The following is a 25,276-nucleotide window of genomic DNA, read 5'->3' on the forward strand; positions in this document are numbered from 1 at the left end:
GTTGGAGGAGACCTGGAGGGACCTGGGCGTGCTTGAAAAGTGGGCGTGCAAAAATCTAATGAGGTGTAACAAGACCAAGAGCATGGTGTCGCACTTGAGTTGAGGCGATGCCAGCTATGAGCACGGACTGGGAGAAGAACTCAGTGAGATCAGCCCTGTAGATAAGGGCTTGGGGGTCCTGATGGACAGAAAGCTGGACGTGAGCCAGCAGTGTGCATTTGCAGCCTGGAAGGCCAGTATTCTGGGCTGCGTCGACAGAGGGGTGGCAGCAGGCAAAGGAGGTGAGTGTTCCCTCCGCTCTGCCCTTGGGAGCCCCATCCGGTGTAGTGTGTCTAAACCTAGGGCCCCCCAGCTGAAGAGGGATGTGGAGCAGTTGCAGCAGGTCCAGAGGAGGGCCACGAGGACGATAAGGGGGCTGGAACATCTCTCCTGTGAAGAAAGGTTGAGGAAGTAGGGCTTGATTAGCCTGGAGAAGAAAAGGCTGTGGGGAGAACTTGCAGTGGCTTTCAAGTACTTGAAGGGAGCTTTCATGTGGGGTGGGATCTGACCGCTTAGACTGTCTGATAGTGACAGGACAAGGGTGAATGGCTTTGAACTAAAACAGGAGAGATTTAGTTTCAGTATTAGGAAGAAATTTTTTTACTTAGAGAGTGGTGAGGCTCTGGAACAGGTTTCCCAGAGGAACTGTAGGTGTTCCATTTCTGGAGGCATTCAAGGCCAGGCTGGATGGGACCGTGGCAGCCTGGTCTGGTGGCTTGTGACCCTACCTGTGGCAGGGGGGCTGGAACTACACAGTCTTTCGAGTGCCTTACAACCTCAACCATTCTGTGATGCTAAATACTACTTGACTTACAGGGCGAAGGGAGTAATGTTCGCGTTATTAGACACAGCTAGCATTAAATTGTGGCTCGCTGAGCCCCAGCCCCATGGTACAGCTGGGGAAAGGTGTCCCTGCAGTAGCACAGAAACCTGCGTCCATTTGTCTTCTTTTTTTTTCTGCTCTTGCATGGGCAGTGCACACAAAGAACAGTCTCTTGAAAACACCTGACTGGTTCGTATGGTCTCCTTCATAAGCCCTTGTGAGGAGCAGATATGCAGAGCTAGCAGAGAGGCATCAGATGCTATGTACTTTATCAAAGCATTGAGGGTGACCCTTTACTCGTGAGTCGCTGACTTTATTAAGTTTTTCTTATTACAGTTTCTGGTTCTGGGCAGTAATTGGAGGGTTAGAAACTCCCTCGGTGTGTCCGGGAAGCAAAGTATATTTGTGCATCTCATCTTCATTGGCCTCCTGAGGGTGTGGAGAAGCTGCAGAGCTGTATCTGGGTTACTGTGTCCTTCTTGGTGGTACGCTTATGATAAGCGTATATCTACAAGCAGTTCTTCTCACCTGTTTGGGCTGCAGTACAGTAAGGTGAGCCACGGTGATTTTCTTCAAAGGTTGTAGAACGTTCCTGTCCTCTTGCTTTGAGAATAAGAAGGAGGCATTGCAGGAGACTGCTGTAACCTGTGTCCACGCAGCCTAAGAGGCTGGGACGTCTCATCTGAGTGAAGCAGTCACACAAGCAGTTCTCCTGGGGGAAGGCACTGACGATGGCCTAAGAGAGCACCTAGGGTCCAGCTGTCATAAGGAAGCCATGTGGTGAGAGCAAGTTAGTGGTAAAGTAGTGGTTGGATGCAACCCCACAGCTCCCTTCCTCAGGAATTGCAAGCATAGGAGTGAACTGTTTTCTCTTGTACTAAAAAGCCCACGTAGCAGCTGCACACAGATGTGCTGGTAGATGGGAGCAGAACCTGGAGATGCACACAATATGGGCAGTATTGAAAGGCCTGCTTTGCTTCTCATTACTTGTGCTGCTTAGTACTTATATAACATCCTTCGCCACAGGAACATGAAGTGCTTTGCAGACCTTTTGTTCAGCACAGCTCTTCTAGATATCTGCGTAATCTGGGGGAGCCAGGGGTACCTCATCCTTGCAGCAATTCAGACAAGGGGGATGCTTGATGGTAGCAGCAGAAGGATGTTCTCTTGTGGTAATGCTGTAGGAACTCAACACCCACCCAGGACAGCTGAGGATTAAGGACTCTACAACATCAGCTCATTGGTAACCCATTTATCTTGTGGTTTGGAGAAGTGAGAATACACTCCAGAGATTTGAATTTAGGATTGCAGGGGGGTCTGAGCCCAGCACAATGGCTGCTCACCTCAGTCACGTTTTAAAGTGCCATAAGCTTGTAAGCTTAATTCTCATCTTTGTGTTCACTCTGTCTTTGGAATAGCCTGCATTTGTCCTGTTATAGTTGCCTAAATTTTAGCCTCATGGCCTCTTTCACATCCCTTTTGCTTCCTGACTTTATTTTGCTTAGTCATGCTGTAGCATCTCTTTCGGTTTGCGTCTTGGGCCATAGCACAGCAGCGCAGTAAATGCGGCTCTAGGACTCCTAATTCTGGATCAGGTATGATGCAGCAGGTGCATGATGCAGAGCAGAGGTCTGGTAGAGAATTTTTTTCTCAAAGAAAGTTTGTTCTTTTGATGGGTAATGAACCTGTTTATATTGTCACAAGTATCACGTGTTCTCCTGTGATTGTAATGAAGCCAGGTCATTTCAACCTTGTGCTTCTGCTGGGTCAGCCAAGGTGTGATTGCACCGGTGAGTAGAAAGAATAGAGAGGTAGGACTAACCTGTGTGCAGAATGTCACTGCGAGCTCTTTTCGTGACAGAACTAGCTTGAGTTAGGTGCCCAGGTGTATTTACCCTGGCTGCTTTTCCATAGGGGTAATAATCCAGCTGCACTGGTGTCTTCTTTCCTAAGTCAAGTACATAGAGTTTCTGATTGTTTTTCTGTGCTGTGAACTCTGTAGTCCACAGCCCATTTAGCAAAGCTGCTCCAGGACTGAGAAAAGGAGAGCTGGCCATGTGGACAGGTCCAAAGCGACTGGATGAAAATGCAACTGGTTATGTCAGCTCTGTGTCCTAAGGATGCATCTAAAGACTTGAGGTAAAAGCACCGTGAGCCCAACATACGGCCTGTTACACACAAATAGTGCATTTCTTCAAACTATAGTAAATTACCGAGAAAACAGCGTTGGGAGAGAGAGGGATCAAGGGATCAGGAGAGAGGAAGAAGTATCTTAGATCACACAAGCTTCCTTTGTCTGCCCCGTGTAAATCCAAAACAATTGAACTCCCGAGTACTTGGTGTTATACAGCACAGCCTGGTGTGCAGAGATGAACCTCCCTTGCCAGCTTTATCTGAGTTGGCTGAACTCAGAGGTTTTCACTACAGCTAATGGGGTGGAGGAGCACATAGCACGAGGTGCCAGTCCCCTGCCCAGTCTATCAGCTTTCGACTGAAGTTGTTAGCATCCCTCACTTTCTCTGCACTGTGAGGATGGCCTTCCGCCCCAGCTTTGCAACCGTGCGTACGGAACGAATCACACCTCTGCAGCTGAGTCAGTGTATTTCAGAGCGGTGTCAGTTGTCAGTTTTTCCCTCCCACAGCTATCTCTGGAGTAACAGCTACTTAGATGATTCTGGTTGCTCATGACAACAAAGGGCACCGCGTTTTCCTTGAAAGCGTATTTAGCCCTGGGTAAAATTATACTTTTTTCATGGAGCAAGCAGGGGAAAGATGATCGTTTCAAGCTTTCTGTAGTACTCCTGATATTAAGCTAGCCTCAAGTTATTAGGATGAAAAGAGGGCAGTCTCCATGGTTGGAGATTAACGTCCATAAGATTTGAGCTGGGCTTGAAACGTTCTTGTTCACATGCCTGTTTAATGAACCTGCCATGTGTGCTGGCTTTGGTGGGCAGAAGTCATTACCAAAAAAAGGTAGTTTGTTCTTAATTTCTTTATGCTGCTGAAGATGGTTTAAGATCAACATTCCCTCTATTTAGAGAGAAAATAACATTCGCTGTAGAAATAGCAAAAAAGTCCCACTGCAAAAGTATTTACAGCACATCCGGCCACTAGTATTGCTACAGTTCTTGGGGCAGGTCAAGCTCGTTATACTTATTGCTTTTAATTTGAATTGTCTTGCAGAATTAAGTCTTGCATCTTGCAAAGACATATGCATATATTTTAGTTAGTTATTCAACACACTTCAGTTCATTTCTGGTAATTATCCCAAAGGGATTTTGCATTCAGTGAAAATATGTACCTGCTTAAATTCTGTCCTGAGTAATGAATAACCTTTTTCCTGAAATGAGGTACAGGAGCCTAATGGAAAGAGCTCTCAGACAAGGCTCAGTTGATTTGGAGAACTGGACGTTCCCTGAGCAGCAATCGCAACCTTTGAAAGGAATCCAGAAGCATTCTCAGCTGGGGCGTGGGACTAAGGAAAGACCTGAAAAGTGCAAGAAAGCAAAAAAAAAATAGCAGCTGAAGCAGTCTGTGCTTGCAGTGCTCAGCCCTGTGAGCTGTACAAATGGACGGTGTGCTCAAAAACTGCCTCAGGAACTGGGAGACAAATGGCAGCTGCAGAAAGTAATGCTAGCGATAAAGTAAGAAAACAGCAAATTGTGGCCGCATCTTAAAGGCAAGACATCCCAGAGAACAAAGCCATAACTTCCCAGAAAAGCTTCAGTTTGCCTTTAAAAAAAAAAAAAAACAAACTTCTTTTCTTTCCAGTGCTGCTGTGGTGATCATCTTGTGCTGATGCCTGCAGCCCGGAAGTGCTCCTACTTTATGAAACGGTGTGATACTTCCTGCTGCAGTGCAGCATTTGGGTGGGGGAGAAAGCTGTCCCCTCTTATTTTCTTCTGGCTTCCCTTGGCTTTTTTGATACACAGTCTGTTTTTCAGTGTTCCACCTCCATTGGTTGCCATCATGCAGTACCTCGTTTTCTGGTCTGTCATTTTTCTGGTGAGAATCCTAGAATGGCCTGCGTTGAAAAGGACCACGATGCTCATCCAGTTCCAACCCCCTGCTGTGTGCAGGTCGCCAACCAGCAGAGCAGGCTGCCCAGAGCCACATCCAGCCTGGCCTTGAATGCCTCCAGGGATGGGGCATCCGCAGCCTCCTTGGACAACAGAAGAAGAGCAGGACCATACCAAGTCTGTGTGTCCAAACTCCCAGAGGCTTCGCAAACAATCCGTAATAGCAGTCTTTATTCTTCTACTACTTCTATTCTGTTACTAACTCATTGTCCGTTCAACATGGTTGTTTCTGTTCTATGTTATCCTTAGCCAAGTTGGAGAGTAATTCACTGGGCAGAGAGCAGGGGTCGCTTCAGCTAGTTTTTACCAAATGTTTATTTCCACCAGTTATTACATTAAAAAACTATGGTGGCTGCAGAATGACAGAAAGGAAATTCTTGCTGGAGTTGATTTCCTACTGGGCATTTAGACATTTCGTGTCCACCTCCCATCACTGAACAAAGCTGCCTTTGCTTAACACCTGATTTTTTAACTCTCAGCACTGTTCTTAGTCATCCTGGTGCTGCGTGGAGCACATGGGCAGGCCAGAGCAGGTCAGTAACAGTACGGGAAAAGACAAAAGACCTTTAACACAAATTGAGCCATTTATTTATGAGGCTGCCCAGAGAGGTTGTGGATGCCCCATCCCTCGAGGTGTTCAAGGCCTGGTTGGATGTGTACCTGAGCAGCCTGGTCTAGTATTAAATGTGGGGGTTGGTGGCCCTGCATGTGGCAGAGGGGTTGGAGATTCATGATCCTTGAAGTCCCTTCCAACCATTCTGTGATTCTGTAACACAAATTGAAGGCTTGGTGAGGGTGTTTGTGTTTGTTTGTGCAAAGTGAATTTACATTCTCTCAGCTGGATGGTTATGTGAAGAGGTGTCTGGGCTGCAGGCGGTTGTGATGCCACGTATTTCTAGGTGAGGATTTGTATAGCACCAGTTTGTCATTGTGCGTGACTCTGGCTGAGGATAAAGGACGCAGCTGAAGAAGATAAAAGGCTGTTCCTTGCTCAGACTGCAATTCCAAACGGACTTTCTCAACTTATCAGCATTACAGCTGTTTGCAGTGGCTGTTTGACTTCTTAATAGCATTAAGCACTGATTCTGAGGGTGACTGTATGTTAAGGGATCCTAGAGGTAATTGCATTTCTAATGACATTCTGTGCCAAGAAACCTCTTTCCTGACCGTGATGAGGAAGTGTCAGTGTTGGGTGGCTTGTGGCTGATCCTTGCAGTAGTGTGAGGTGAATCAGGGCTCAGAGGTGATGGGATGAATGACTGAATGACTTACTGCTTGGGATGAATGACATCCTTAATGACTTACTGCTTGAATCTCCTCCTCTTGGTGACTTGAGCATCAAGTCCTACCCTACTGTGGTATTCCATTAGGTATATGGAGGGGTGACATTTATTGCTGTCTGGACATTTGATACGTTAAGATTTACGTGAGATCCGCATAGCTTTAACTTGGACGTATGAAATCCTGAGTAGAGCTTTGTCTCTCTAGCCTCGCAGATCACTCTGCAAATGGCACACACCATCAGGCTCTTTTGGATCAGGCTGTGAAGTGTCATCAGTACAAGCCGATCCCTTTCCATTGGTCAGGGTCTAAGGTTACTCGTAACTCTCCTAAAATGCCTTGTTGGCATTTGAACAGGGGCTTGTTGGGTGGTGTAGATATCAGCTGTGTAATGCTGAGGGTATTTTTTCATTAATGCGTCTCTGCGTCATGTAGAAGGATTAGATTTATAGGGAACACTTTTCCTGCCAGCTTTGAAAATGCCTTCAAATGATGCTTCTTGGCATAGTGTGTGTTTTGACACTCGCTGCAGTGAATAGTGTAGGCTTCCTGTTTTTAGATTGTTTCCATTCTGCTTGTATAATCTCGCTTACTGAAAACAAATATAGACATACCTTTTCTCTCATTCTTGCACCATCCACCTTCAGAACTTGTTGATAGGATATCAGGAAAATCAAACATGCTCACACAGAGTATTCCTAAGAGCATTTACATTTCTGCGGGTCACAGCCCTGCATAGGATTTTGTAGCTGTCAACCCTACACAGCTTGTTTTTAGCTTTGCAGATAATACAGGTGGGAAAAAGCCCTGAGAAGCTTGTTTGACAGAGGTGAGGTAAACTGAAAGGATAATGATACAGAGAGAGATTCTATTCTGAATAGAAAAAAGAAAACCAAGTGTGGTGTTGGGTAGGAATATAATTTAGGTTGCCAGTGAGAAATCTTTCAACTTGACAACACAGCTTGAGATTAAGCTGAATATAAAAATGTGACTTTTTGAAGAAAATATTGAATGATGGTGTAAGAATGAGATGAATGAGCAGAATAAACAGTGAAATGTCCTTAAGTGTTATTCTCCATGTTTGGAAATTAAGTATGTAAGGGAGGTAAAGTCAGACTCAGAAGGCATGGTGAAGGGCTGGAGTGCCTTGGAAGCTCCTTCTGATAACTGCTGTCGCAGATGTGATTTTACAGAGCTGCTTTTGTGGCCGTGGTTCCTCTGTTCCTCTGCCATGGCTTTTGGACTGTGCCGCCTCCTTCTGGTTGGGCGTCTCCAGTTGGAAATCATTTTGCTAAGCACGGTGCCTCTGCTTCCTGTGTTTGTTGATGTGTGACACGCACAGTTGGTTGACCTCTGAGATTTATTTGTCCTTTTCTGACAGGTTTTAATTTGATGTCAAAAATCGTTACCCTTTCAAAGACCCAGATTTCCAATGTTCACTGGCCAAAATCATTGGCTTGCAATTGGCAGGAGGTTGTGCTTGCTGCAGCTAGCAGTGCTTTTAAAAATCATTCAATTTGCTCTGTGCCAAAGAGTCCCTGTGTCCCCTATAAAGCCACCTTCACGTTGGCTGCAGCAAAGCCCACCGCGTTACTTTATGCCAAATGCTCTCCCACACATTTTCAAATCTTTTAGTAGCGTTGGCTCTGAAATCTTTTGCCTAAATGGCAGAGCAGTTCAGAGCCCCACTTGATGCTTTTTGTCAAGACATCAAGAAAGCACTGCATTGTGGCCCAGTCACCACAAGCAGTGGCTCACTCGTATGCATCATCCTCCTGATATCTGTAGGGTAGGCACTTGCGGGCTTCTTATTCTGTTAGAGCATAAAATCTAGCCCGTAAGGCTGAGTAATATGGTGGTTTTAATGACTGCCTGTGGCTCACTGAATTATCCTCTGTATTATGGGCTAATATGATCTCTTTGGTATTTAACGATGACTTTTTTTAAATTGCCATATATATTATCGAGAGCTAATATATTAAAAGATCCTGCAAGGGTAATTATCAAGTGTATAATTTCATCTCGAGGTTCTTATAACGATGGTTAATGTCATAAATGGCTTTTAATAAAATTACAGGCTTGTAACCCTGCTTGACTATCCTTTACATGTCATATAATTAGTAAAACCAAGCTGTGGTGTTCATCTCAGTGTCAGAAAACATCATGTGAACTTCCATACTGATGGTAAATGGTTGGTCTCTCATCACAGTTAAGAAGAAAAAGGTTAGGGTTAGGTACTCTGATCATATATTACCTGTTTTTAAAGGCAGTTGGATGGGCTTGTTAACAAAAGTACTTCTAGCAGAACATACATGTTTAAAAAAAAATAAAAAAAATACAGCTATTGACCTGGTGACTTCCTGTAACTACACATGCAAAATGAGAAGAGAGTGAAAAGGCAAGTGGATTGCAGCCCGTGGAATAAGGAATTGTTTCTCTTCTAATCCACTGAGGATACTGAGAACTTGTGTCCAGCTTCAGGTACTTGGAGATGGATTCCTTGTCTCGAACTGAGGATAGTTGTCCAGAATTTAGGAGATTTGGGATTGTTTTCCCATCTGGCCAGATTTCTCTCAGGCTTTGACTAAGTTGCTTAATCCTTCTGGTCTTTAGATTTCCTGTCTGAAAAACAGGGGCTGTAATACTTATTTTCTTTGTCTCACCTTTCCAGATTTTAAACTTGCTGGAACAAGGTATTGATGGTTGGTTTTGGGAGTTTTCTTCTTATTATTTTTTCCTTTGGCAAGTACCATTAAATGGTTCAAATTGGAAAGAACCTCAGGGTTCCCACCTCCTGCTCACAGCAAGGGCGACGCTCAACTTGTGCCCTTGAGACCTTTTTTCTTACTGTGAATAATATTAAGGGAACCAGATCTTACAGGTTCTAAAAACAAAACCAAACATGTAAGACTCATTAAGGTTATTCCACTATTCTTCATCCTTCAGGGAATGATGTACCTGGAAGAGAGAAGACTTGTGCACCGGGACTTGGCAGCCCGCAATGTCCTGGTGAAATCACCAAACCATGTGAAGATCACCGACTTTGGCCTGGCCAGACTTCTGGAGGGGGATGAGAAGGAGTATAATGCTGATGGAGGGAAGGTGAGTACTGAAATGTCTGGAACTAAGTGCATCACACTACGGATGTCCTGAAGTTATTTGTCACGACAGTGTATCTTTACGGGGCCGTGTCTTTGCAAGAACTCTGTCAGTGCCTTAGCAAAGCCCCGCCTGTTGGCAGTGAGCTGCACATGTGAAAACTGCTCATTTGTCCTTTATGAGCTTCTCCAGGTCCAGAAATAAAACTGCCTGAGCGGTTTCCACACTCAGGGTTAGCTTTTGCTCATAAGTTCCATTTTGTGTGATGTCTTGAAGAATTCTGAAGTCAATTCAATGAGAAAAAAATTCCAAAAAATAATCAGGAAGAGCATAGACCATGCTTTTATTTGTAGTATGCATGAGAGTTGACATATGCTTAGCAGAGAGCCACCCCTTCTTTGACCACGAAAGGGCCTGGGTATGCTGTTTGTCACATCCAGGTCCCCAGTACCACGCTGAGTGCCAGGCCACTAAATAGCTTGCTTCAGGATAATCTTGAAGCCAGACATTTTTCGTTATTACTTTTCAGCACACAGCAGAACTTCCATACGGTTCCTCACCCCATTTTTAATGCTTTCAGATTAATGCATTATAAAATTTAGAAGGCTGAAAGTGCATACTGCTGCCGGCTGCTCGCTCAACATTTTGAAATTCCACATTTCAACCTGTCATGAAATCCCAAGGGGTTCTGCCTCTCCTGTCATTCCTTTTCCTGAGCGTTCAGTTTGCTTTCTGTCTCTTTGCTATCTGTGTTTTTGTGTGCTCGCTTATGCCCTTGTCTGTGAAAAACAGCTGTTGCCAATGTGTTTCTCTCCTGGATGGTCTGCTGTCTTATTTGTGTGGCTGCTGCCTTTGGTAGCTGTTGCATGGATGACATCAGTGTTTTGGTCAATAAGGCGAAGAGTTTGAAAGGAGTCACCAGTGCTTCCCCATTTTGCCCAGTAAAGAGACCTATTGGCAGGGAAGGTGGAGTTTTAGCAGTCTTCCCTGATGCGTTCAGTTCTCTCATCCCTTCTTCAGTAACCCCGTCTCTTGCCTCCATCAGTCAGTGAATGACAGAAGAGGAGCTGGCCCTTGCAAACCAGCTGTTTCCTTTCAGCTGTGAGGTTGTGTCTTGGATTTGCAAGGCCAGTATTGTGCTGGGAGTTCAGTAGCCATATTTACACACCACATGACACTTCCCAATTTCACAGAAACATCCTGTTAATTGTAGAAAACGTTTTGCCATTTAGCATTGTGCTGTTAAGCATGCTAAGAGAGATTCTGCTCAGTTTCCATCCTTAGAGATTTTCAGGGCCAGACGGGATAAAACCATCGATCTGATCTCATAGCTGACCCTGCTGCGAGCCTGAGGTTGAGCTAGGGACCATCTCAGGACCCTTCCAGGCTGAGTTATCCCCAGTTAACTATGCAACTTTGCTCTCTAAACGGTTCCAGGTTGAAACAAGGCTATCATGTTTAATGGAAATGAAAGCAGTACACTTCTGCAGGAGGAGGAGGAGGATGAACTGCCTTTGCAAGTACGAAGCCACCATTAGCAGAGTGCTATTTTTGCCATAACTGTATAGGTTATGTTCATTAGTCAACTTCCTGGAAGGTATTTTCATAGGAGTTTGAACGAAGACACATCCTCTGCTCTTACACCCACCATCTGTTCAGATTTTGTGTGCAGCTACATCTCTGCTCCGCTTATTCCACTATATTTTCCATAGTTCTAAATCAGAGGGGACCCATACAAGTCCCTGCCAGGTAAGATTCACTGAAATGTCTGTCCATTAGAAATTAATGGACTTCAACGCTGTGCCTTCAAAGCCCTCCTCAGGAACAGACAACACCAGAATTCTCATCGTAACACCATCTCCAGAGAGAGAACCCTAATTCCAAACTGAGGTTTGTGTTTGCCTACACTCTCTTCTATCAGGAAAGAGAGAAGCACCCCTCAATGATGATTCACAGCCCAGGGCTATCTTGAGACTTTAGACTTGCTTTCTGGAGCAACTGTTCTCACTGCAGTGATGATACAGACAATTGGGAGGGCTGAGTTCTTAATGAATATCACAAGTTAGAAATTAAGCACAGTAAATCGTCCCTGTTGCCTGTTTACTCTGATTATCGTTATTATATGGACTATGAAGTATTATGGACATGGCATTATTAACTAGTCTCATTAGAGAGCAGTCAGGGACTTCTGCCTTCCGCTTTCTCCTGCACTTCAGATTTAGGGGGATCAGATGGAATTTTTGCAGTGGTCCCAATTTCACTCAGGCTGGATGAAAAGTGAGTTGTTCCATTCTGCCTAAATCAGTGCAATTTGGGTGGTGTGACAGCTTCTGCTGGTTCTACTGGTTTGTGTTTCTCAGCAAGTCCAAGTCCCATTTTAGAGGGCAGGAACAACTGTTTCTTCTGGCGTTCGATGTTGCTGCTTTTTTTCCAAGCTTGCAGTTGAAAAAGGAAATGGAGAGGAAGCTGCTGTCTACGTATAGGATCCAGCTTATTGTTTTAATATTGTATTTCTAAGGTTACATTTCTCTTGTCTTTCCCTAGATGCCAATTAAGTGGATGGCTCTGGAGTGTATACACTACAGGAAATTTACCCATCAGAGCGATGTCTGGAGCTACGGTAAACCTTCACGTGATTAGTTTAAGAATGTGTCTCTTGTAATGCATTAAACCAAGTTGTGTTACTGTGATACCAATATCCTCTTCTCTTAGAGAGGTTAATTCCGGTGGCTTTTGCTCTTAATTTTTTTTTTATGTGTTACTCTAAACAGCAGTTGTGACTTGTCTCCTGCCTTGCTTCTCCGCTCACTGAAATACATTTATCATGATGTCCCTGCTGGGATGACTGCCGTAAGGTCTGGTCTGGTAGAAGTTTGCCTGATTCTTGTGACAGAGGAAGGCTCCTCTCAGCTTAGCCACAGACTCATAAAAACACAGCTGCAGGTCATCATTTCCAGCAAGCAGTCCTTCGAAAATCTTAACTGTAAAAGCCACGAATGTCAAAAACTATTTTTTGGCTTATGGGAATTTCTGTACCTAGAGCCTGATAAAAGGGAATTTGTCATAATACAGAGCAAATACAGCCAGAGATAGAAGAGAAAGAGACAGTCTCTCCAAGCCAAGTAAAACAAGCGTGGGTTTAATTTCACAGGTAACTGGAATTGGTTAGACAGGTCAGATCATGTAGGCTCACACTAAAACCATCACGTTTGAGAAATGAGATATTTGCTGAACGTTATAAATGCTGTTACCAAGATGAGCCACTATGTCACATGTGCTGAGCTGTCTGCCTGTTAGCGTTGTGCAGCTAATTACTAATAGAATCATCTGCACCTTTGTAAGTGGAATGTATCTGGGGCTACGCACTCCTGTTTGCGTTCTCTGTTGCCATATCATTTTGAAATAACAAGGTGTACAACTGTATTCATTACTCACTTCTACCTGTGGGTAGCAGCAAAAGACACTGTTTGCAGTGTCTGGGTATCTGCCCTCCTCTATTCAGCTAAGAAAAATAAATGAGAATTCAATTGATCATGGAAAGCTGCTCTTTCTCGAGAAATTCTGCACACCTGTATCACTTAGGAAAAAGCATTTCTCCATTTAGGAAATACATTTTAAATGCAGGAAGCCCATGATAGCTATCATCAGAAAGAACAAAAGCAAAAAAGAAGTGGCAAGTTAAAGGTATTGAATATCAGCAAAGAGGTGACTGAGGGTAAACTGAATACGTGGCTTTATGGGTAAGGTATTTTTGTCCGTTTCTTTTCAGATTAGTATGGCAGCTGTCAAATATCCTCTGTCAAATATGGTTACTGATCTGGAGGCGTGTTTTAAATGGCCTTTGCAGTAAAAATTAGGAAAACAACAACAAAAGAAACTGATGTGGGAGCAGCGTTTTCAATATTGAAGATTTGGTTTGATGACAAATTGTTACTTGTGATATACGACCTTTATTTCCAGCTCTGATGGCAAAACAAATCCTATGGCTATACAAAAAGAGGATCTTGGTTTTTTTAAGCACAGCCCTATTATAACTCAAATCCCTAAGGTGACTTAAGGAAAAATAATAATGCGGGTGGCTGTGAATGAGTTAGGAGGCAAAAGCAGTGACACAATGCTATTCTGTACTGTACTTCTGTGAGAAATTGATGTTCTAAGTTAGGGAACATCTACGTTTTTCCCCGAAATAATAGACTACATCATCTATTCATTTTCTTTTTTGATATGATAAAAGAGCAAGATACATTCTTTTATTATTGCATCCATTTGCTTTCCCACTATCTGTCAGTCTTAGACCTTTGTCTTGTGCCTCAAATCTATCACGCTGCTTCTTATGCCAATAAAAATGAGGGAAGGCACTCCTGTGGATTAACACTAAGTGCTGTTTCTCCGTTTGCTGGAGTTTGTTAAATGGCAGACCAGGCACAAACATTTTTACAAGCCCTGGTAACGAAGAAATTCCAGTCTAGAACTGGACCGCAGTACTGAGCTGTAAGAAACTAGGAAGGAATCTGAGTAGCACAACCTCAAATACTAAGTCCCTTTTTCTCTGTCTAGGAGTCACTATCTGGGAGCTTATGACCTTTGGTGGAAAGCCATACGATGGGATCCCAACTCGAGAGATCCCAGACCTCCTGGAGAAGGGAGAGCGGTTGCCCCAGCCTCCAATCTGCACTATTGATGTTTATATGGTGATGGTGAAATGTAAGTAATTGGAGCTTTTCGTATCCCTGCGTTCAGTGTGAGAGGAATACTATTTTAGAGCATTTGCATGCATAGTCTCTGACAATGCCTGGTAATAGTGCAGGCAGTTTCAAAACAAAGGCTTCCCAAGATACTGTAAATTCCATTTAAATACTGTATGCACATTTTTTTGCAATTGCAAGATACGGATTTAGCCCTGAAGGGCTGAGTTAGCTTCTTATTACTGTCAGATGGTATCTCATATTCTTTCTGTGAAGTCAAAATTGTATCATTGTTATTGTAAACCCTTGTCATTTCCATGACAATTGATTCTGATGTTAGAAAAGATAGTATTAAACATAATTACCGTACACGGATACTCAGCCAGTGAAGTTTGCAAGGAAAAATGCTGGTTCCAGATACTGAGGAAAGAATGCAAGGATGTTTTATTGTCAGTAAAAGGATTTATTATTGCCATATTAATAAAAAAAAGTAAAATTAATATAAGAAATGATGCAGAAGGGAGGTTTATCATTCTTAGTCCAGTATAATAATTTATGGATATTTGTACTTGAGCAGAAAAGGAAAAAAGCTTGCGCTGGGTTTCTTCCTACCCTTTTTATCTCCAAGATACCAGCACTAGTGACTGTATTCTCCAAGGCTACGCTTCCAATTTAAAAAGAATTAAGGACATCTCTCTGGTGTTTCTGACTTAATTTAAGTGAGATTAACATACAGCTATCTCATCTGTCTTCTATGGACCTTTCCCTTTAGCCTTGTACACAAAAACACTGAAAGAGAGAAAATAACACCAGCAGAGGTAAATAAGCCTCTTCTGAATACAGTTAGACCTAACAGCTGCCAGCAGTTCATGAAGCTCATATTGTGAACATCCTGTGTAATCCAGGGGTTTGCATTTGGAACGTACAGAATTCCATCTTTTCCTTCCCCAACCATTTGTTCAAGTATTGAGCTCCGCACTGCTCAGCTGTGGTGGAAAATTTGACCACATCTAGAGTACAGGTTGGTTTGGTTTTTGATGCGTGTTGACATTTAAGACAACAAATATCTACCGCTATCTTAAAAAGGACTGTTTTCAGGGTGGTTCGATGACTGGGGAATAGTATGACTCCATAAGGCAATTTAGCAGGACGCTGTGGAGGAATTTTCAGCGTGGCTTAATGTAACTCAGCCTCTTCGTACCAAAAACGGGCAAGATGTGAACCTCCAGCACTGCTTGGAGCCTGCCAACCCCCTTGAGAACTACAGCCAGGTAGCTGTGATAGGGATATAGAGAAGGATTTGCTTTTTAACATCAGCTTTCCGTTACTCCTACATGTTGATATGAGAGCAGCTGACATTTGATTGTCTCGTGTGCTACCTAGAAAAGAGTCAGTAGAGCAGTTCCCTTCGTACTCCATTCCTACACTGAAGACAATTCTGTGAGTCTCAATAAAGAAGCCAGATATTTAAATCAAGCTTGGTGACTTCAGGGAGGAGCCTAACGCGCTAGTAGTTTTCTATTATTTATGAATAAATGTTGCAGAAGCACACGTAGAACCATTAGGAGTCCTCGTATGCTCAGGCAGATCTAGGAAATAGAGGTGAAAGCTGCTGGAACTATCACAGACCTCTCAACATAAATGCACGCAGGTAGGAGTATCACGTGAATGGTACAAGGTGTTTATGTTGCAACTTGCAGAAATACTCAAGTTGATAGCATTTCTAATGAGTACAAGGCATTTCTCAGCAAACAGAAGAAACAGATGAAGAAGAAACAGAACAGAAACAGAAGAAATGACTGTTCTGGAAAGTCACAGCTAGATGTATGGATTTAGTCCTGTAATGCTTGAGTGGAGTTCTTTGTGAGTTGTATTAGCTTTGTTGGATTTTTTTTTTTTTTTTTTGCTTTGGTCACTTCTTCCATTAAAGGCTATGAAGGAGATAAGGCCCACTTCGTTCTGCCTCCCTGGCAAATGAGAACATGCTCTTGGGAAGCTGCCGATAGAATCTTCCATTAGAAAGAGCTGACACTGAGATAAACTAGTTGCCAGTGGTGACTGCCTGTGCCATTTGCTTGTACAGAAAGCACTAGAAAGGATTGAGAATTGTTCTTAGTGAATGTTTCTGGGAGAATGAAAGACCGAAGAATTGTCCTTGGACAATTAAAATTGCATCTAATACCTTGTGGGGTCTGTGTTAATGATGCAGATACATGAATGCAAAAAACACCTGAAAGGTGGGATGGGAGGTCAGTCATCGTGTTCAAGTCTTGGGCAGCTCTTTGTAATGTAAGCTACTGTGGAACAGTAGTTCGGTTTGAGGGAAAAAATGTGCTTAGTAGTAACTTTGTAATAGACCCACTAGGCTGAGGTGAGATCAGGGATTAATTAAATTAGAGGTTGGACAGATCCGTAATAAAAAAACAGAGTTGACATCTAAATGGGAAAGGCAAATACAGAAAATGACATGGCCTGCTTTGGGGGTGGGGAACAGAAACTCAGAGAGCAAATTAAGAAATCTTTGCAGTGTAGAACATTTGGTCTCCTCTGGCCAATTCCAGATGTTCTCCATTTTAGAGTTCCACCAGTTCCACCTTTCCCTTTTTCCCGGGCTCCTTATCACATTTTTTCCCTAGGCCAGAATTATCAAGTGCATCATTTCTTTTCAAACTTGTGCATTTTTAAGAACTGCACGCTCTGTCAGTGGCCACTTATTTTCTTGTCTTTACAGGCTGGATGATCGATGCTGACAGTCGGCCTAAATTCAAGGAGCTGGCTGCTGAGTTTTCTAGAATGGCTCGAGACCCCCAGAGGTACCTGGTAATTCAGGTAAGCAACTCTGCAGTATAAAGTGGGAAGGAGGGAAGAATTCTGCCTACCAAACCTGACTGTTAAGAGGGTTGCTTTGAACCTTTTAATTTCAGAGCGTTCTTGAAGTTAAAAAGCAGATGTAACGATTGATAATGTAAACTGTTGACAATCCTAACTCTACCTGCTCCACAACACTGGGTATGGTGTGGGGATAAATCCACCTGGTATTAGCTTCACGCTGAAGTAAGAGCTCCTGGCTGAAGGTTACTGCTTCCATGCCTCCTAACTGCTTCTAGGTCTCACCCTACAGTATTTCATTGTAGTGTGTAGACATGCTAACCTGCTCATGGCATATTAATGCAAAGCACCAACACAGGCTAATCTCCTATAGCTTAAATTTATTTGAAAAGTTAAACATTGTTGAGGAGGAACTGGGTATTTCCCACTGCATTAAAAGGTAAGTCCAGCTGTTTCAAGAGACTCTGGAAAAGTTCAGTTTGATTATATTACTTCATTAGACAGGACGTTTCCAAATTCTGAATATCTCTTTCTTTCCTTCTCTCCCTTGTTACAACCATACATAGTCGGATAGTTCATCTTTGGCTTCTTCTCCAGTGATCCTTGAGGCAATACAGGCTGTGTGCTTCTTGAACAGAAACCAGGGTAACTCCATGGCACTGGTATCTCTGCCATCTTCACTCCCCCTTCTTCCCAGAGGCTAGCAAGAACGACGAGCTTGCTGTTCATTTTTTAAACCAGTGTGCACTGTAGCACAGCAGTCATTCCCTGCCATATTCTACGCGTGGTGTAGTAATTTTTGAGACGTGAGAGGCCACTCTTAATCCATTCAGTTAAGCTTAGCATCGCTTCTACAGGCTGTTAGGTGTTCAGGGCATGGGCTGCCTTTTCTGATGTTTCATGGCATCAAGCATGGCAAAGCGAAGCTGTGATTTGCCTCTCTAGCTTGTAGGTATTGTTTCAGTTAAAAAATATTTGAAAGAAAACACTACCACCACCAAAAACAACCACATCTTATCATTGTTGTTGCTGTTACCTGGTTTGATTTTTATTGCTTTCAGCTGTGTTGCATTCTGCAGAATTTTCATATGGATGAGAGGGAAATTTACCTGCCCAGGTTCCTAAAAATACAAATGAAAATAAAGCAAACATCAAAACACAGCAGTTACCACATTATTTTCCCCAACACGTGTGCCTAAATAGTAGAGATATTTCACAAAATACATCAGACCTTGACAGAATTTGGGTCAGAAACTGTGCTTGTATAGGAAAAAGAGAGAAGAAAGAATAAAAGCTCAATCACAAGAATGCCAGGAAGAAAGGTTTTGCTTGATTTATGCAGTTATTCCTTTTCTGTCATCATATTCTTACTACAAAAAGTCAAAACAAACGATGTGGATGTGATGTTTTAGACCAAGCAAAGAAGCATGTGCACTCCCTGCAGCCTGGCTGTCAGGGCAGGAGGAAGGCTGAGGTTCCCTGCTGTGAAATTAATCCATCTCCTCCCTGTTCCCCCCTCTCTCCCTATCTACCTATTTAGGGAGACGATCGTATGAAGCTGCCCAGCCCAAATGACAGCAAGTTCTTCCAAAACCTTCTCGATGAGGAAGACCTGGAAGATATGATGGATGCTGAAGAGTATCTTGTTCCTCAAGCCTTCAACATCCCTCCTCCCATCTACACTTCCAGGACAAGAATTGATTCCAACAGGGTAAGAGCAAGCTCTGACAGAAATACTGGCTATTATAAAAGCACAGGTGGAGATATAAGTACTCTAATCAAACACAGGCAAGAGTTGCCTTGGGAATTACAAGCTCCCATTGTAAGGAGACTGACTATAAAAATGTTGTCACTGGGTTCCCTGTTCATTGTACCCCAGTGAATTCTAAATTGATAGCTCAGCCTTGAGTGAACAAAGGCTCGACTTGAGCTGCCTTTCCCAAAAGCACAGCTGAGGCTTGTGAAGTCAAGCCGTGTTGTTTCTCAGTTGTGTCCCAGCCCAGTCAGGAAGTATACAGCTCTCATTCTCCATCCCTGCAATCATTTCGTCAGGGTTGGCACTGATGTAACAGAGGGCAGCTGGAATATATAGATAATTCTGCTTTTGTGTCTTCAGCCAGATTTCAGACCCGGCCCCTTTCCCTGTTTATATGTGATGGTTTCAGGGCCCTCCTTCACAAGCATGTGTTGTGGCTGAACGCATCGCAGATTTTGGCACGTTGATCTTTGTCACATTCCTGTTAGGCAAGGGGAATGGTGTTGGTTTGCAGGAGTAACTTGACACACGGGGAGGAATTCTCCTCACGTAACTGGAACTATCTTAAATACAGAAATACACTCTAAGCTCTTCACTTGCACATCCAGTTGGTGATAACTGCTGCCTGCTTTGGACGTTTACAGTGGGATATGTCACTTTCTAGAAGTGTCTCTGTCTGTCTACTGACTACTGACAGCTTCAGTGCGGTCTCAGACCTTTTCTAAATGCCGCAGTGCCATGTGAGCCCTACTGGACCTGAGTACACATTTACTGAATTCCTCTCTGCTTCTGGCTTCCCTTTCTTGCAGCTTTGAGCTCAGCCAATTGCTGCATTTGGCTTTGTCCTCTTAACAGATTGGATACTGCTGTTCTCACAAAACTATGAAATGGTGAAATGGCATTACTGATAAAGGACATTTGCGCAAGCACCAGGTGTACTCACTTCTTAGGGACTTCACTCGTGTGGTTGGATTTTTCTCTCCATGCTGCTTGTAGCCAAAAGTCCCATTTTGAAACACTGCAGTCTCTTTGAAATCGTGGCATTTATTCCTCATGGTTTAGAATCCTTCTGGATGTTTCTCCATAGCGTAGATAGTTCCAAATTCACACCCTGGTCTGAATTGATTTATAGTATGTGTGAAGGTAAACAAAGGATCTAAGACATTGAAACAGGTTCATGCTCTGACTCTACATGGATGTTCTTCCACCTCTCCTGGATAAAGCATTGCTTTTCTGCAGCGAGGCAGACCAAGAGCTGCCCTTAAATAACATCCAGTCAATTCATAAGGAAATTACTACTGTTGTTAAAGGCAAGGAGACTAAGAGAGGTCTTTGGAAGGGACTTGTAGTTGTATTGCTAAGATGGGTTCACACAGTGCATCAGTAGATAGCTGAGAATGCAGGGATGGTGCATGTTTTAGCAGTAAGCAAGTTCCCCTTTCCTGCAACAAGAGTTTTTAAAGCTGATGCCAATCTGAAATAAGTTAGTTTTAGTCCCAGTTGTCTCTGGAGAAGTTCCATTTCTTTTGAAGTCAGTTACCTTCCAGAGCTGCTCACTTGCCCGCTTCTGTAAATCGTTGTAGCTTTGTGTTACAGAGCAGGGTACTACCAGCACAAGGCAGCCAGTGTGTTCACTGGGATATGCATGCCAAGCAAACGCAGAAGTTCATTATAATTGCATGAAAATTCAAGCACCTTTCTCATAGCATTTGCCCGACTTCCAGCCTCACTATTGCAGTGTGCTTGTACGCACGATCCCCCTGAGTCAGCAGAGCCTCCCAGAGGGACCCCATGCCTTCATTTTTGCCACACGGAGAGGCTCTATCACATTCTTGATGTGACGTCTCGCCTTCACAGCTCACAATTTCCCATCTTGGTTTGAGACCATCATCTTGTCCCACTGAAGTCAGTGGGAGCTTTGCTTTGCAATTCAATTTAATGACAGTAGCAGCTCCGTATCCTCCTTTCAGTAACTCTTACCGCTGGGACATCATATGACAATCTAACACTTAGAACTGGAATTACTCTTTACCACAACTTTTCAGATTCTGAGCGGAGTTTTCTAATCTAATGTTACTGAGAGCAGCTAAGGGACAGAAAGCTCACACCCAGCTCTGCCTTTTTCTATCCTTGTAGTATTTTTCTTTATTGTAGGAGCTTCTTTATAGAGGAGTGATTGTTCAGGCAGGAAGAAGAGATGGGCAAATAAGTTGGTGTTGAAAGCCCAGCTGATGTATAACAGCACTTGCTGGAGTCACTGCAGAGTGACTGCTGTCCTGTAACAGCATTAACCTCGGTCATTTAGAGGCTTGTCCAGTGTCTCAGATTAGCTTAAGTCTTGGTTTTATTTGCTAACTGCTCTCCTAAATGCATTGCTAGTGCTGTTCTTCAGGCAGGCCACAGCATGAGATTGCTGAAGGGGCTTGGGATTGCACCTAAAGTCCCACAGAACCGTTGCTCTCCAGTTCTTGGTATTCCAGTGAAGATTTGTGTTGATTTAAACCAAAAAAAAAGGCTTCTGTAAGGCAGTAGCACATGCCATACTGTCTATAGTTCAGTACCAGGAGATGTCGGGTACAGGAATCACACAGTTGAGAGGTGCAGTCGGATCTCTCTAGCTGCAGTTGTCTGATTGTATCTTTCTTTGAGTTTCCTTTGGATAGTTTGTGATTTATGCTTGTTTGTTGTAATGGATGTTGATATTACACCAACTCATTATGGTACTGCTGCAGCCATAAATGCCAAATGAATTGATGCAGCATAGGTAGTTTGTGTTCACTGCGTCTGGCAAATTAAATTTTATGGGAAGATTGCCAGGCAATTTGGTGAAGTAAAACACACAAGAAACTAGATGGTCCTCATGTCATTTCAGAGACGAGAAGCTTGAAAAACCCTGCATTTCCCATCTGAGTTGTTCTGATCGTTGTTTTAGTGAAGGAGGAGTGAGTTACGCGATGGCAGGGCGTTGCAGTCCTCTGACAGCTGTAATAGAACTTGTGGCAGCGCAACAGGGAACAGAAGTTGGCAGTGAGGCTATGAGCCTCCTCACACTCGGGCTTCAAGGGCCTTTGCTTTCTAGGAAAGGGCATTTGCTTTCTAGGAAAGGTTCTGAAGTTTGTCTAGGATGATTTCAGTCCTAAATCCTCACTTCCACATGAGGGCTACTTGGATACGAACACAAAGCTTTACCCTTAGAAAGAAGGCTGGAAAGGAGGAAACCTGGTGGTAGGCTTCCAGCTCCACAGGATGTGTCGCATCCTTACTCCTGCAGGGGTGAGATTTACTGAAGGTGAGAGGCTCAGGTACAGCTTCAGCACTTCTTCTATCACATGCAGCCTGCTTCACAGCAGGATTTCCCTAGGTCCTGTCCTGCCAGGAACAGAAGCTTGCCCGCCCTCTAAGCCCATAGCAGTGTGCTCTGCTGTGAAGTCCTTTCTGGGACTGACCGATGCAGTTTTGAAATAAAAACTAGCATCCTAAGCTAAATTGATTTCTTTGTGGCATCTGAAGTCCTCAGTTGCAGTTTTGGCTCTTCGTCTTTTTCTAGCTTTTATTTTCCGTGGTCTGGAGATATTCTAGAAATATGGAGTTTTAGAAGCTCTGTGCTTCTGAGAGATAAGCCGAATCCTCGGCAGTGTTTCCATGAGCACAGTACCCCAGCTAGCACTCGAGTGTCCTACATTCACAGCCATTAGATGATTCATTCAGGTATTTGTAACAAGCACTGCCCTGTGTGCACAGAGATAATACTAATACAGAAAGCACTCTGTGTACCCCGTGGTGCTTTTTGCTCTAAATCCTTGGCTAATTCCTACTGAAAACTGGCTATGCTGTTTATTACTCACCAATGCGGTCTCTGTAATTTTATCCCATGCTCTGTGTATCACAGAATGCCTGCCAACCCAGCAATTAAATATCAAGCTAGCTTTTCAGGATAGGGTTTTAATTAATATGTCCAGGGAGACTGCTCTGCTTGGCTACAGCAGAGCCTGGTGTGCCAGATGCCAGCCGTTAGCTCCCCAGCAGTGCCTGCTGTGCCATCCCAGCCATCCTGGCACAGCGCTGGGGTTGTGGTGTCTGGCAGCCCAACATCTGTATGTGCCTCTATGTGAAAACCCATTCCAGAGAGAAACCAGGTGTGAAGATCCTTTCGTGATTAATTTGTTTCTGTATTAGAAAAGCAGCCATTTTCAAATTACGCGATTGCAGAGGAGAAGGCATTTCACTTCAGCGTGGCATCTTCGCTTCCAAACCTTACAGTGGACGTAGGGAGTATTCACCGATGAGATGGCTACAGGTATTAAATGACTGTAATTTGGCACCTTAGTAACAGGGCTGCATTTCTTGGGTAGAGCTCTGGTGGTAGATCAGATCAGAGGGCTAAGAGCACCTTTTGTACAGACTGAAATCCAGCAGGCCCAGAGGGTGAGGGACTGGAAGCAGCTCAGAGCTGGAAGGGAGAGATCTGAGAGAGCAGGCAGGGCTTATATGGGGGTACTGTCCTTGTTGGTATAGCTGGCAGTTGGTTGTAGCTGCCCTTTTCTGTGGCAAAGAAGGCAGGACGAAAAGTCGTGATTTGCTGGTGATTCCCCTTGTATCCAGAGCTTTGTTAGCAATCAGTGTTTTCCTGGTGCTTGCATCTTTTTTTTTCTGTAAGAAAAAGCTGTTCATTGTCCCTTACTCAAGCTCTCAAATGAGCTCTTTCTCCAGGCATGTCCTGGCCATGTGGGGCCAGCAATAGAACTACTTCATCCCAAAATAAATAGATAATTTGTGTGAAGAGATATCGAAGCTAGGTGGGGCATACAAGCTCTTTGTCAAGCCTACTGGCATACAATCAGACAAGGGCTCCTGTCTCCTAATTTCTGTGCAGAAATGCAGCTCGAGGTGCAGTTTGTCTTCTCAAAAGATTGTCTTGATCGTATCGTTGGGGTGGGAAATACATCACAGATTTTTTTCTAATCACTGGGCACTTAGCAGTGACTCATCAGCAGGGTTGGGATCCTCTTGCTGTCCACCACACGCTGTTCTTGTGCTAGATTAAGGAGCTGCCAGTTGTTACAAATCTACCTACTGGGCTGGGTAGGATAGCACCATTTGTACACGGTTGTTGTCAAGGCAGAGCAGCCTTGGTGTCTGTCTCCTTTGAATTAGGTTCGTTGGCAGTGTTGTTTGCCATCTCACTGCTTCTGCAGCATCTTCCCAAGAATGAGAACTACATCTTTCCTTAGACTTGGTGCTTCTCACTGCAGCGTCGGGTTGTTTTCTCCTGGTTTTCTTTCCCTTTTGTTCAATTTCTTTAGTTCCTTATAATCAAAAGGTCATGAACACCTTTCTGACAGTTTTAGCAGTCTGTCTTCTGCCTTTCTGCAAGGATCTCTTTTCCTTATGCAGGTGTCACGATGATCTCTCCTGCACCTGAACCTATCATGGACTTGTAAATACATTTGTTACTGTATGAAAGGGTTTCAGAGCGTTTCAGAAGGTCAGGTTGTCTGCTTTAGCTCTCTTGCTTCTTGAAAAACCGCTTGGTCCTTTAGGAATATTCAAACTCCACATGAATCCATTCCATGTTTAGTCACCCATCCCAACTGTGTTACACCTACTGTACCTTTTTTCTGCTGGGAAGTACTCTGGGAAGGATGCCCATTGCTAGTCTGTGATGGAAACAGAAAGAGCACGAGGCCATCTTTGTCCATGAAGAGCAGGACTAGGACCGGAGCGGCACCGATCAGCTTCTTTTTGTTGCTCAGGGTGAGTGAAGGAGAAGGAATAAACATGCAAAAATACGCAGTAAAATACGTTAGATGAAAAAATTTCAGTCTTAATAATTTACATGGAAAAGGAAAGCTTTTCACAAAGTGTGTATATTTAGAATATGAGTATTTAAATACCTTTTTTAAAGTGTACTGAGTCTGCCAGGGGGAAGAAGAGGAAAATTCATATGGAAGTCTCAAAGAGAATGGATGATGCCTGACTCTTCACAGAGAAATCTCTGACAGTGTTTTATGGCAATTAGTCTCCTGCTTTGCAGCCAGACCAGCTGAAATCAGTGTCGGTTCTCAAGGACTCAGCCTTTTTCAGCCTGAATAGATTATCAGGACCAACTTCTTAAATCGCCTCACGGTTTTCCAGGTCAAGTGCCTTAAAATGGGAATTTGTAAAGGCATTGGTTGTTTCCCGTCAAACCCGAACTCCTGGATACAGGGATGGAGTCAGACTGAAAGTGTTGAGTGGCATTTGGGGTCGAATGTACCCTTTCTGCCCACGTAGTACAGATGGTAGCTGTCTGCTGCTTCGGACCATGATAAATGGCATGTAAATGTACTGAGCTCTGGTTAGAAACTGGTTTAAAAACAGGCAGCATCTGCTTAAGCCATGAATAGCTGCTGGCTGTGTTAGCAGCCGAGAGAGCTCGCAGCTGATCCATTTTCTTCCCCACAAAGAAAAAAGTCAATAGATATAAAGAGAATAAGTAATAAATATTTCTACAGTGCACTGATGAGGCATTCTTGGGAAAAAAAAAAGCAAGCTAAACAACTCTGCATAATTCAACAGTTGGAAAAATGGACTAAAAGTCAGGAAATAATTATGAGCTGGGAGAAGACGTTCCTCGGTTTGAAACCGAAACTGTTTCAGAGGGGGCACTGGCTGGGAGCACTGGGAGCAGGGGCTGTGGGAGGGC

General features: G+C 43.7%; 1 protein-coding gene across 1 annotated transcript in view; it reads left to right on the forward strand.

Moving 5' to 3' along the window:
• Window positions 1-25,276, forward strand: part of ERBB4 (erb-b2 receptor tyrosine kinase 4) — a 501,644-nt gene that overhangs the window by 459,502 nt on the left and 16,866 nt on the right. The window contains exons 23-27 of the mRNA XM_042822364.1: window positions 9,169-9,324; window positions 11,866-11,941; window positions 13,879-14,025; window positions 16,738-16,835; window positions 18,376-18,546. Coding sequence (XP_042678298.1) covers window positions 9,169-9,324; window positions 11,866-11,941; window positions 13,879-14,025; window positions 16,738-16,835; window positions 18,376-18,546 — 648 coding nt within the window. The remainder of the gene's footprint in view (window positions 1-9,168; window positions 9,325-11,865; window positions 11,942-13,878; window positions 14,026-16,737; window positions 16,836-18,375; window positions 18,547-25,276) is intronic.

The sequence above is a fragment of the Centrocercus urophasianus genome, unplaced genomic scaffold (assembly GCF_019232065.1).
Source record: "Centrocercus urophasianus isolate 14NV4802_14NV808 unplaced genomic scaffold, USGS_Curo_1.0 seq_20, whole genome shotgun sequence".
Taxonomy (NCBI): domain Eukaryota; kingdom Metazoa; phylum Chordata; class Aves; order Galliformes; family Phasianidae; genus Centrocercus; species Centrocercus urophasianus.